Below are 13052 nucleotides of genomic sequence, written 5' to 3'. Positions count from 1 at the left end.
CCTGGCTCCTCATTGATGTGGGTAGATCACAAAACCCTACTGAAGCTTTGTGGGCTAAAGGGTCTGGCCAGACAAGCAGCAACAAGAAGAGCAAGCAAGTCCAAAATCCTTAAAGGTTTACAGGAAGATGAAGTCTCCAGGGTGTCCTGAGGTCCCTGTTCTCTGTTGGTCCTGTGGTCTAGCATGTAGTTTGAGGAACCACAGTATTTCCCTACCTGCATGACTGAAAACCTGGGTATAAAGGCGCAAGGAATCCTGTGCCTCATCCTCATTTCAGGACAAGGTGTGCATTTGGGCTTGTGTATTCAAAAGTGAGGCATTAGTCTGTCCTATCTTCTCAGTTTAAGTATGGATTTTAGATAAAGTAAGAATTATATGAGGCACAATCTCTTCTGCCTGAGACTGAAAATGACTTGCATGTGTAAATTGTATGTGCCCAAAATGATTGTTGCACACACACTGGGCTTGATAGCATTATGAAAACTGAAATGATTTCTTACATGTACAGGAATATCAGTGCTTTCACACTGAACTCTGAAAATTAATATTCTGATATATTTTTGATATCATCTGCATCAGAACTTTTATGTGAAGAAAATCTTTAAATGGGAAATCTGAGTCTGATTAACATCACCACCCATGCAGTAGAAACACAGATCCATTTCTGCCTACGCCAACCCAGGCATTTTCTTTTCTTTCTCACTTTGCCACTCTGGGGTTTTTGTGTGTGTATGGCATGTCCCATTTTTGCTTCTGCAGTCTGCTGTTCCTTGTCACTTTTTGGAAAACTGATTTAAAAAAAACAAACCAAAAAAAAAACCCAAAGAAAAAAAAACAAAACCCAACCTAGGGGGCATTAATAGGTTCAGATTTATTTGGTTTAAATAATGTAACTTAGGACTATATGCAAAGTATTTCTTAATAAGCATTGATGCTCATGCTCGAATAAAGTTGATTTATGTAACAGAAAATCATATGACTTCTTTTTTTAGTTTGATTAACAAGATCAAACCTGGCATTGTTAAGAAGATCAATCGCCTGTCAACTCCAATAGCTGGCTTGGTAAGTATTGACATCAAATCTAATATCTAGGGTATGGTGCCAAGTTTGTTTTTAATGAGCACTCGCTTGCCTATTGTTCTTACATGGTCTTGTTACAAAAACCTACTAAGTTTTCAAAGTTTTAGCTTCATTTCCATTTTTTTTGTTTAAAATCGTATCATTAATATGTTGTCTTAGACTGCAGATTCTGTGATTTGGATCCGTAACTTTAATCAGCTTGTTGCTGTGTGAAGCTTCATCATCCCCAGATGTATCAAGCACTGATGGCTCCTGTGCACAAACCTATCTAGCCTTTACTTGTCTCTCTTGAAAGGCCACCCTCCTGTTTTATGTTCACAAGCCACTTCAGATGTCCCTTTATTACGGAATGGTCAGACTAGGAGATGTTCTGTGTAACTGGGGTATTTTTAGAATCTGCTTCTCCCTACCCACAGCAAAGCTTAGGTTGCATTAAAATAACTGCATGATGCAAAGATCTCACTTCAGGCTTCATTTGAGGGAATTGCCAGTGTTTTGGCTATAAATCACATTGTCGAGGGAGAGGGAGGAGATACATGTAACCATTTTCACAGGAAATTCAGGTTTCCTGTACGCTGTTTGGCAAATTTGCTGGTTAGAGGCTGTAGGAGAAATTTTGTAACCATTTAGCATCAGAAACCTTTCTGTGCATAAATAATGCAAAGAATTTTTTTTTCTCCCCCCTACTAAGAAAGCCTTGTTGGCTATTCGTGTCACTAGGATATCTAGGCCATTTAGTCCTTTTATGAGAACAATTGGTCCCATCTTAAAAGACCCGAGGTGAACAGAGACATACCTGAATCCTGTAACGAGTGGAAGATCCCACTTTATGGTAAACATGCAGTCTTAACATTAGGGAAAGTTACTTGATGTCTTAATATAAGTAGAATGCAAAACATCTCTGGATACTTGTATTTATATGTTCTGACAGGTTGAGCCAACAAAACATCTGTTTTTGCTGGTCAACTTCTCATTAGAGAAGTGTAGTTAACTTGGCTGGAGGTTGTAAGATTGGGTTAACTTGCCATATGTCATTGCACAAGCTGAAAATGTGCATTTCCACATCAAATGAATGTAGAAAGTGCTAGTTGCTTTTGTCCCAGAAAAGCTCAGGGTATTAGGCTTGTGAATAACGAGTGCTGCACATTCTTTTCCCATGAGGTATTGTAAAAAGAATTCAAATGAAACCAAAATCATTCTGGGTGGACAGCGCAGTTTATTCTATCAGCAGTTTGATTGCCTAAATGGCTTCTGAAGTAGCCATTTGATCCAACCCAGAAATCCATAGGCTAGATTTCATTTTTGTGGTGACTTAAGTGTTGTCTTGAATCATAACTCTAAGAACTCTTGGGTTTAATGCCTTTTTTTTGTTTATTTCCACATGAAAAATGCGGAGTATTCATTAGGTGTGTAGTTTATCTCTTACTTGTAGTGTATTACTCTTCCTTCAAGTTGTTTCTTGTCCCACAAGTCTTCAAAAATAAAGGGAAAGAAAGGTGAATGATTCTCATAAACCAAGATCATCCAGTAATACTTTTGTTAAAATACCACTTGAATATAGTCATTGAGAGTGCCGATGTTTTGCGTTAACCCGTGGAAAAGGTTTCTGATAAGTACTTCAGTTTCAGAAGATCATGATTGTGAGGCCATAATGGGAGGGTTTCAGAAGATGGTGCTTACAGTGGCAATAGTGGGAGGGGAAATGTGTTTTCCCAGACTTGAGAGGAACACGCTCAGTTACACCAGATTTGAAAAGCCCAGCTTTGATCCTGTCATTTAAACTAAAAATGATGGGCTTTTGCATTTATAGAAAAGCAGCTGATGAACCATAGGATTTTGACATGGAAAGAGCTTGCTAAGGAGTTATCCAGGAGGCTTGCTTGCCATGTTCTGGAAATATTTTCATGGCTTATAAGTTGCTTCTCCCACAGATCTGCTTCTAGAGTGTTTTGTGTCGCTTCATATGTATAATTTTGTGGCTCTCACTTCTGCTGATTTCAGTGTCTTTCAGTATTGCAGTAATTATTGCTCCTCACAAAGCCTTTATGAGATTTAGAAATGACTGTTGGTAGGGGGATTCTTTTTTTTTTCTTTCTTTTTTTTTTTTTTTCTAAAGGAAAATTGTGTACTCCGAACATCTTTTGGTCATGTTCTTTCTACAGCTTAAATCATGATTTTGCTTAAAGTTCTTTGGGGGTGGTGGAAATAAAATGATTGTTTAGCAAAAGTAAACCCAAAGAAAACCTGGTTCTCAATAAATATGGGCTTTTCAGCTTGAGTCCCAGCATGTGAGATGGTTAGATGGTTTGGATGTAATCACATGAGGGGCTGGACTTTGTGGTCTGACAATGTATTTTCCAACAAGGCTCTGCTGACCATTTTTGTAGGTGCATCTCTGGCTGCAGCGCCTTTCTTCCCCAGAAACCTCATGTTTCCAACTCAGTTGTCTGAACACGAAGAATCACAAACTGTGATGGAAGTTATAAGACATCACGAGACAGTGGGAAGATGAATGAGTTTTGTATAGTATATGCAAGCTCAACATATCTGTCAGAACAATATATTGCTTATTGCTCAGGAGGAATAACTTTATGCTCTGTAGCAAGGCAAAACTTTAGTTAATGTAAGTTTCCAGCTGAGGCTGGGGGGGAAGCAAATTTGGAGTTAGAATCAGTATCTCCTTTGGAGAGTGGTAGCTGATGGGAGTCTTGCCTTGCAGTGTACCAATTTGGTCTTCTAAGACCATCTATCTTTCCTCGCATCTCCGGTAAGGTGGAAGTGCAATGCTTTGCTCTGTGGTTGGGAAACATTTCATCACATCAGAGGGCTGAGGTCAAACCACAGGACAGAGCAGAAAGCTCTTGGGTTTTTAGAATTGTAAGTTAAATGCCATTAGTGATTTTTTTTTTTTTTTTTTAATTTTTTTTTTTTTTTAAAGTTGGTCCTAGACTTCAAATGAGCAGAGATGTTGCTAACTGTCGCGGTGTGAGTGCTGGATGAATATTAGCACCAAATGTCATATTCATCAAGTTCTTCAGCTTTGCCAGAGGGTTTTTTTTGGTGAACTTTTGGTTCCCCTTCACACAAGAGAATAAAACTGCACATTTCTAGGCAGTCCCAGGTTTGAACATGTGCATCTGAAATACTGTAGAATTGGGATGTTGTTGTTTTGTTTTGTTCTAGTGGGGAATTAAGGTTCCTTTAGGGTGAAGAATGTCTTGATAGTTTTCCAGGCAGGATTTTTCAGACACTTATTTTTCTGGTTCACCAAGGCTCAACATGCCCTTCTGACAAGTGCTATTCAAGCATCATTCCCTCTCTTTAATGCAATCTAATGTAACATCACTACATTCTATAATTTACTTATTTGACGTATCAGAAGGTATTAATTCCACTTGCACCAAGACAGCCACTTCAGACAGTGTGGGAGAGCTACTTTGTTACAGAGGTCATCGGTGTGTGCCTCCTAAACCAGGGAAGTAGGGAATAATAAAGGTAAGAAGGGACATATGGAAGAAAGCTATACCAAAATGAAAAGGGAGATAAAGATGGGTGGATAAGATGAAAATGTTGCCATTAAAAATATTTTTCTGAGCCTTTATGCCTAACACTTTGCAAACCGTGGAACCGCCCTGGTACTTCCTTATCTCTTGTCATCAAGTGGAGCTGGCCAAAATTTTCTTTTCTGTGGGAAAGTTTTCTTGACAGGGTTGTTTTTTTTGTGTTGCAGGAGAATGGCATGCAGATGACATTTTGACTTTATTGTAGGACACTTGTAAAACAATTTTTCAGGTAAAATCCACACTTGCAAAGTGAAGATTTTATGTTTTATTTAGGACTTGGCTGCAAAGTTCCTTCTCTAGGTTACTTAGAATAAAATTAGATGTGTTTTCCACTTAAATTTAAAAATATGGCAATATTAATATGAGAGGTTTTATTTTAATAAAAAAAAAAATTCTGCTCTTGAAAGTATATCTAGTTGTGAAGTTCATTTCCTCATGCTGAAAATCCTGACTGTATATTTTCTCCTGCTATTCACCTCCTTCTGCTTAGTGTAGCTGTTATATTGGTGCATGCTTTCTGTCTTCTTGCATTTTGTATTTTTTAAATGATTTGAATTTCTAAGTATTAAACTTCTGCTCTGTGAATTTGACTAGTATAGGCTACATTAGTAATATTAACAGTAGCTTCTCTGGTATGGAAAAGTAAGTATGGGAGAACATCTCCTTTCTATCCCTCATGAAAAATGAGGAAGCACAAATACATGGACAAATTTACATAAAAGCTACAGTCGCTTGCTTTGCTATGAAACACCAAAAAACAAAGGCTCAAACCTGGATGGAATTGCTGGTTGTGCAGCAACTAACAGTGTCCAAAAATGCTCATAAGAAATAGCCCATAAATGCTCATAAATTTTGGTCAAGAGCTGACTAATGAGCTCATAACCATTTGACGTACTCTTTTTGCTTGTCTGTTCTCTTTTTGCAGCAATGAGGGGGTAATGCTGAGCGATGTAAACCTTCTGAAGGTTTTGAAGTGTACCAGAACACATGAAAGATGGGGACAGACTTTTTAGCAGGGTCTGTTGCAATAGGACAAGAGGTGGTGGTTTTAAGCTAAAAGAGGGGAGATTCAGGCTGGATGTAAGGAAGACTATGTTTTTCTTACTTTATGGATTTTAATGAGATTTTGTTAGTGATACAAAAAATATAATTGGAAATTAGCATGTGTGTTTCTTTGGTAAAATTTAGAAGTTTCAGTTGATGTTACTTCATACTGCCAAGCAAATGTTGCTTCAAATTTGGGAACACTATGGGCACACAAACTGTGGGATGAAAATCCGGTTTTAAAAAAACAAACAAACAAAAAAACCAACCAAACACAAAACCCAAACAATGTTATGACTTTTTTTGGTCTTTGTAAAGTTATGGAGCATTTCAGAAACCTGATAATTATGGTTAAAAAAATAAGAAAAGTCTTACCTTTTTGTAACATTGTAAGAACTTTTTATATATCTTGGAGTACTTTGCAAAGAGCGCTTTTACCATGGTTTCAGTTCTACACTTGAAAACAGCAGAGCATGGGTAGAGGGAGTTTTAGTGGCTTTCCCGAGTTCAGTCAGTAAGTCAGAGTATAGTAGGGGTTGAGTCTCAGTCCAGTGTACTCACAAACTATACTGCAAACAAAAAAAAAAAAAAAAAAAACCCCAAAAAACAACCAACCAAAAAAGTCTGACTTTAGTTACGAGAACCTAAAGCTATAAATTAGCAAATGTCAGGAGTGATGCAAGACCTGATAGGAATGTATGTGGAACTATAAATCACTTCTAATACCTTTTCTACTGTCTTATGGGAAAGAGGAATGTGGCTTGTATGGAAATACCTCTGTTAGACAATTAAGAAAAGAGGATTGTGTGCTAGAAAGGAAGTATGGTTATTAATAGTTAGAGATGACATTGTTCTGTAGTCTTTCAGTGCCTGATAGTGGGAGTATGTAATCTCAGCAGTGGTTTACTGATGTTTTGTGGCCTTCTGCTTGAAAACATATGGTACATTTCAGCCTTAGCTCTCAATTTCCGTTAATTGTTTTCTGTTGCTGCCTAAACACTTTGAAATGTAGGGTGTGGGGAAAGAGGAGGTTGATGCAAACTCTTTGTGACATTTTTAGTAGCTGCTCAAGACTTCGATCAGGCAGAATGAAACCCAGACACTGGATTGAACTTGGCAGGTTTTGGGTGGGAGATGATGAAATGAAATATGTTGAGGAGACACAAGTGGGAAGAAATTATATTGGTACAGACCCCAAGAAATGAAGGTTCAACTACTTACCCTGGTCTCTTGTCAGGGGACAGTCAGTACTGTGCCTGTTGTTTGATGTCCATGAATCAAAAGTAGTATTTTGGGGAGGCTTTAAATGAGAGAATTTCTTCCAAATTGATGCTTCCAGCATGTTACTGGGATGAGATGTCAAAATGCTAATTAAGTAATTTAAAAATTCTTGTAAACTAACTGTAAAGCAATACGATGGGCAGCGAGAACTTTCTAATGTGGAAATTTTTCATCTCTCCTTCTGCTCTGAACCAAAGCTCTGAAAAAGTGTGACCTTTTTTGCCTTAACTTGCCAGCACTTAACAAAATACATAAATATGGTTGCCAAACAAACTACAAAAAATTTCCATTTCTAAACTCCATCAGCTGTAGTCTGTACGCTATTTTTATTTCCTTAAATAACTGATGACTCTTTCTGTGTTTGTAAAGAAACATTCCTTCCTAACTGGAAAAAAAAATGTCAACCACGTAGAACAGGTACACACCTTAAATCATACTTGTGACATTTATAATCTGATTGCTCCTTCCTTTGCCAAGGAAGTGCAGTTTTGAGATTTCTTGTGGCAGTTGGTCTTTATGTGTGTTAAATCTTCCTGAGCTGGATGCTACAGTGACTGGTTTGTCAGATATTTGTTGATGTGTAGTGTTTAAATTTTGCAGCAATTTCCAAAGAAAGTAAATGTTAATTGCAGCAGTGATAACTTTGTGCTTTGAGTGCTGGAGCTGTACAGCTATGCTACTGGCTCTTCTGTTTGGTATAAAATACTTACACAACGTCTTTTAACGCCCATCTGAACACTTCCACGCCCGCGTGCCTGTGGTGAATCGCCCTCCTCCAGTGATGTATGTAAAAAAGCAATTAAATACAATGCCAACACCACACGCTGCCAAATACAGGGTGCTGAGTTGCTGTTTTCTGCGGGGCATGAGGACAGGGAGTGACACAAGGAAGCCTGGCACTAATGCAGGAGTTCAGATGGGCTTCAAGGCAGATCATCTCTGAACCTGAGCATTGATCTAGGCGTGCTGGCAGAGCTTTCTTTCAGCATAGGATAAGCCTGCATAGGGCAGCAAGGATTAAATATGGTAGTAGGATTGTAGCAAGGATTAAATATAGTAGTAGGAGGCTACTCTTCTTGAGATGCAAAAGATTTCTGGCTCTTGAAGGAAGCAAAGTTAGAAGAAACTTCCAAATTCTCTTTCAGGAAGACAAGTACTAAATCATAGTCTAAAATTCAGGGACTATGTGACTTGAGGATCTGAGGCAACTTGCTCTGTTTCAAGCCCTGTATGTGGAGGGACTGAATTTCATCTATATCAAATTGTTGACCTGTGTGAGGAAAACAGAAAAACTTGTGTATGCAACTTAAAAAAAAAAAAAAAAAAAAAAAAAAGAGAGAGAGGGTGCCAAAAATTTGTATTTCAAGAACAAGAGGTCTTTACTTCTTTCATTACTCATTAGGCTTCAGGGGAGTTTCACCTTTAAGTGGATTACTGTCATTCCTGTTCTGTGTAGTGGGGTGACTTGGCACTGGAGTATTTAACACACTTTGCTTGTAAAGTCTGTTTTGTATAAACCATTTGAGGTGAAAAGCACATCACTTGAGTTAATTTTTTTTTTTTTTTTTTCCTTGCCTTTGACTGGAATGCAGCTAACTGGTGGGAAAGTTAAGGCCTGTCTAAATACAGAAATAGCCTGGGATGGTTATTCCATATTGACTTTCCAAGCCTGTATGTTCGTTACAGTAAGAATGCCTGCAAGGCATGAGCTAGGCTCTTTGTCTGGCCCAAAATAAGATGAAGTTGTGAAGTACAGAGAGCTATCCTTACCGACAAGGCATGTCTGCCCATAGTGCTCGCGTGCTGTACTTTTGCCCTTGTCCTTTCCAGCTGGCCTTATTTGGTAGCACTAACATCCCAGAAACACACCTGTGGTTTACAACCTGATATTCACTCTCTTACCAATAAAAGCCTTATTTGGTGCATGTTGTTGCTGTAATATACAGCTGTAATGTCATAGCAAAGGTTATGCTGTAGCTGGGTAAAAGACACAGGCCTGGGAGGAATGTCAAGTCATTGATGACAGTTGGTCCCTTCCTCTGTTGAGCACCTTGAAAGTCGTCAACTTGGAAGTCTTGCTGCAAAAATACCCCATTAATTTCTGTTGTGTGTTTCCCTTAATCCCATTACTCCTGTTGGAAGGAAACTGCGGAGCTCAGTGCTGCAAGAGGTTGCAGCAATGAGGTCAGCTGAGGAGAGAGGTCTTCTGCTGGCCATTACATATGGTGGTGGGCAGTGCTGGGAGCTGAGGAACAAACTCTGGGGAAGATCCTTCAGTACACACTTTGGCCGTACAGAGGTCCATAACTGGCTCCTGTCATTGCAGGTGGAATTGGGGTTTGGGGGATGGATGGCCCTTTTTGCTCAAAACCAGAGTAGTTCTTATCTAAGGCTGCTTCAGAATGTGGTTTCCATAATGGTTGAGCTCTGCTACTCATGAATTGCAGTGGTGAAGGGGAATATTCCTCTTCTTGGGTGACTTACAGTTATCGATATTGCGAGCACTGAGGTAATAAGAAAGTTTATGCATAAAGTTTCATTCCTGCAGTCTGGCAGAAGGAACACCTGTTTTTTGAGAGGAAATTGGGAAGTGAATCGTTAAAAGAGTTGGTGTCTGTAATCATGCGTAGAGCAGGGGCAGGGAATCCCTGTATCAAGGATCACAGTAATTTATTATTTCACCTAAGGTGGAAAAACAGCGAAGGGCACACAGAGGGGAGTGGCAACGCAGTTAGCACCATTTCTCATCTTTGGCCAACATGGTGCTCTGTACACTCTTATATGTGGGATAACGTACTGAAGCCCTGAGGTCAGTCTTCAGTCAAATTACCCCTGCAGGATGATCGCTTTAATCATTATTTTTAGTTTTGGGCCCAAAAAGGGAGGGAAAAGTAGTTTAGCTATTCCACCTGCTCCTCCTTCTCCTTTCAGTTCAGGGTCCAATCCATTAGCAGCCTTAGGAGAAACAAGAAGAGCTGTAGGAGCGGGGACCACAGTCTGCAGATGAGATAAGTGGGTGATGGGCACTGAGCACCCCAGTGTGCAAGGCCACGGTGGTAACTGTGAGTTCCTGGCTTCCAGGCTTGTGGTCAGACCACAAGGTTGGCTCAGCCCCATTCCTTGCTCTCCCCATCACCCCTTCTGCCCCCACCCGCACCCACAGCCAGCGCTAATAACCGAAACGTACCTCGGAGGAAGAGCAAGTTACCCAACTTGTTCAACGAGCTCCTGCTGTACGTTTCTTCCCTTACCCCACCTCCAAATATAAACAACATGTAGCTGCACAGTGATGCTGCTGCAAAATGCAGCTCTGAAGTCTGCATTTAGCCAATTTGAGCCAGCCTTAGTGGTCAGTATAGTGCTGCCTCTATCCTACTTTTTAAAAAAATACCTCTCTTTGTAATGGAAATATGCCCTTATTTAAGGGTACCAATAAAGAGGGTTTGTCACAAACGCAGAGCTGAAGGAGACACAGTGTAAGCTTTCGAGAGGACTCCAAATGTCTCCATAAACGTACTTCGGAAAATGTCTCTTAAATGTGATCTACTCAGATGATTTTCAGAATTCTGTAGCTGAAAAAATGCATCGGTTTCTGTTCCTAAAATGTCAGAAGCTTGTTGTTGTGTGGAGATTTTTGGGGTTGGTTTTGGTTTTGTGGGTTGTTTTTTTTTTTTTTTTTTTTTTTTCTCCCCCCCCCACTGGGAGCCTGGAAAATGAAAACAACTTCTGGCACTAAGTCATGGTCTGGGTGATGCTGTAATACTTCCATGTGAATGTGCTTCATGGCCCTGCAAGCATAGGGTGCCATTATGAAATTCAGTTTCCATTCTTCACCTTGATACTCTGCAAAAAAACCCAAACAAACAAACAAAAAAACCCCTAAAATCCCACCCCCCAAAAAAACTAAACCCAAACCAGAAAAAACAAGCAACAAACTCAAACCAATCAGAACAAAAAAACCCAACCAACCAACCCAAAACAAAACAAATAGCCAAACCCAAAACAAAACAGAGTTTTATATTGCAGTAGAAGTAAGGTTTTTAACTGAAACAGTGGGTGTTTGCATAAAAGTAAGAGACAACCTGGAGGACTGTCTTCATCTGTTGCAGATGCAGCCAGGAAAAACAGAAAAACACCATGTTAATTAAATTGTTTTTCTCCCAGGTGCCAAGTGAATTGAAAAATGTGCCATAACTTGTATGCCTACGAGAGCTCGCTGTGTTTCAGTGCATGTGTCAGGCTTCAGAGAAACAGTTAACCAGGGAGAAGACACGCTTACCACACAGCATGACTGCACCTTAAAGAAAGCAAATGTATTTACACGCTTGTTTAATATTCCTGCCCCACCCAGATAATAATGATAATGAGGGATTTATTTTTTAATTAAATTGCATCTCAAATATAGAAGATGAATTTACTGTGATGTTGCATTGCACAGAAGTAGTCAAAATAAGATGGTATTTACACATGCTTACATGGAGACCTCTCTTCTTAATTGCCTTTCACTTTATGCTCTTTCACTTTAGAGATTTCTGAGACTCTTTATGTATTTTACACACTGTATGTCTCTTCTTAGGTTAGTGTGTGGTTGTGGTTTTCCTATTTAACATCAACTCTTTCTCCATCCTTTTTGTATCTCTACTTTTGCATTTTCCATATTTTTTTTTTTTCCTTCTTCCTGTTTTAGAAGTTATCACTGTATTTTCTGGGTTTTATAGGTGTTGAGGAACCTATATATTTCCCACCACTACCTCACCAGTCCTGTATATTTGTCTTCCTTTTCATAGTGCTGTTCACCTTTGTCTCAAGTTCTTGCCATGGTGGCATATATTAGGAGTTGATGACAGGTGCAAACATGACACCACTGCCAGTTGCAATCCCTCAAATTTTATTTCAGTTTTTTAAATTACTTTTTAAATTATTTTTAAAGGAAGGTGTCCGTATTCTCATGTTCTCCCATAGAGTGACTGGCTTCTTTCTTCTTTGCAGTCTGGAGGATAGTGGTGGGAATGAGCAGCCCTGTTGTGGCAGCCCTGCTGGGAGTGCAGAGCTCTGGTGCAGCCCCCCTGCCCCTTGCCTGGGAGCAGGAGCAGCACTGAGGTCTGGCAAGGAAGAACAGGGGAAACTCAGCTCTTTGCTCTCCTCATGTCCATAAGGCTGTGCCCATAAAGAGTGAGAAAGGCACTCTGTATGCTTTGCTAGGATATTGGAGAGGGGGAGGGAATGGACCACAGTCTCACTTTCAATATGGGCTTGTTATCTTGGCTCCTCAATGCTGGTTAGAGAGGGATGCTTTAGCAACAGGCAGAGGGAAGGGTTTGTGGCTAGTGATGCCCCATGGGACCAGAAAGGCAGGTGCATGCCTGAAAGCATGTGGTATCATTTGTCATTCCCCCCAAACAGTGGTATTTAAATGCGTGCTCGTGGCTGACCTGCTTCCCACTGCTGGCTCCGTCTCTCTTGTGTTACGACTTCTCAGAGTTTTTGGGTGCGGTTTACTTTGAAGTTTGAGACAAAAATGAAATGCTGAACGGTAATAGCTATACCTACTCAGCATTCTGCGCTGTGCATTTAATGTAAGTCTGTACTGCATGTGGGAAACTCAAGTCATGCTGGGAGCATCTGAAATGCTCTGCGCTTTCATCATGCACACTGTCTGGGGAAAAAGAAACTGCCCCTTCAAAGCTCCTTCCAACCTCCCTACCCCCTCTCACCAAAACACTTGGAAGTAGTAATAACACACCAGAAATAAATTGCACTTGAATTTTGTGGTTAAGACTTAAGGCTTTATTTTTGTTGTGATTTAAACTCTGTAATTCTATGATGCTAATTCCAACTTCAGGTGCTTATGGAAATGCACTGCTGGAGCTCTGTATTAAAATCATGGAGTTGATTTTTGTCCATATAGTGCCTGTTAGTTCAGGAGATTTCTTTTTTAATGGTCAGAAACCTTATGTTTTCTACATAAATGTATTTGATCTGCCTCACCATGGAGCCTTGCCTTTGGACTCGGCATCTCTTCTCTCCCTTTCTGGTTTCGCTTCCCTCGTGCTGGTAGATGGCAGCAGTATTGCCTTTCGTGCC

At 39.9% G+C, this 13052-nt stretch overlaps 1 protein-coding gene across 13 annotated transcripts in view; it reads left to right on the top strand.

Moving 5' to 3' along the window:
• LMO7 (LIM domain 7) overlaps positions 1–13052 on the top strand; it is a 130006-nt gene that overhangs the window by 39190 nt on the left and 77764 nt on the right. For all 13 annotated transcript variants that reach the window (XM_030476618.1, XM_030476609.1, XM_030476616.1 and 10 more), the window contains exon 3: positions 993–1062. In XM_030476618.1, the coding sequence (XP_030332478.1) occupies positions 993–1062 (70 nt within the window). The remainder of the gene's footprint in view (positions 1–992; positions 1063–13052) is intronic.

This window comes from Strigops habroptila, chromosome 2, assembly GCF_004027225.2.
Source record: "Strigops habroptila isolate Jane chromosome 2, bStrHab1.2.pri, whole genome shotgun sequence".
Taxonomy (NCBI): Eukaryota; Metazoa; Chordata; class Aves; order Psittaciformes; family Psittacidae; genus Strigops; species Strigops habroptila.
This window is presented reverse-complemented; position numbering and strand designations above follow the sequence as displayed.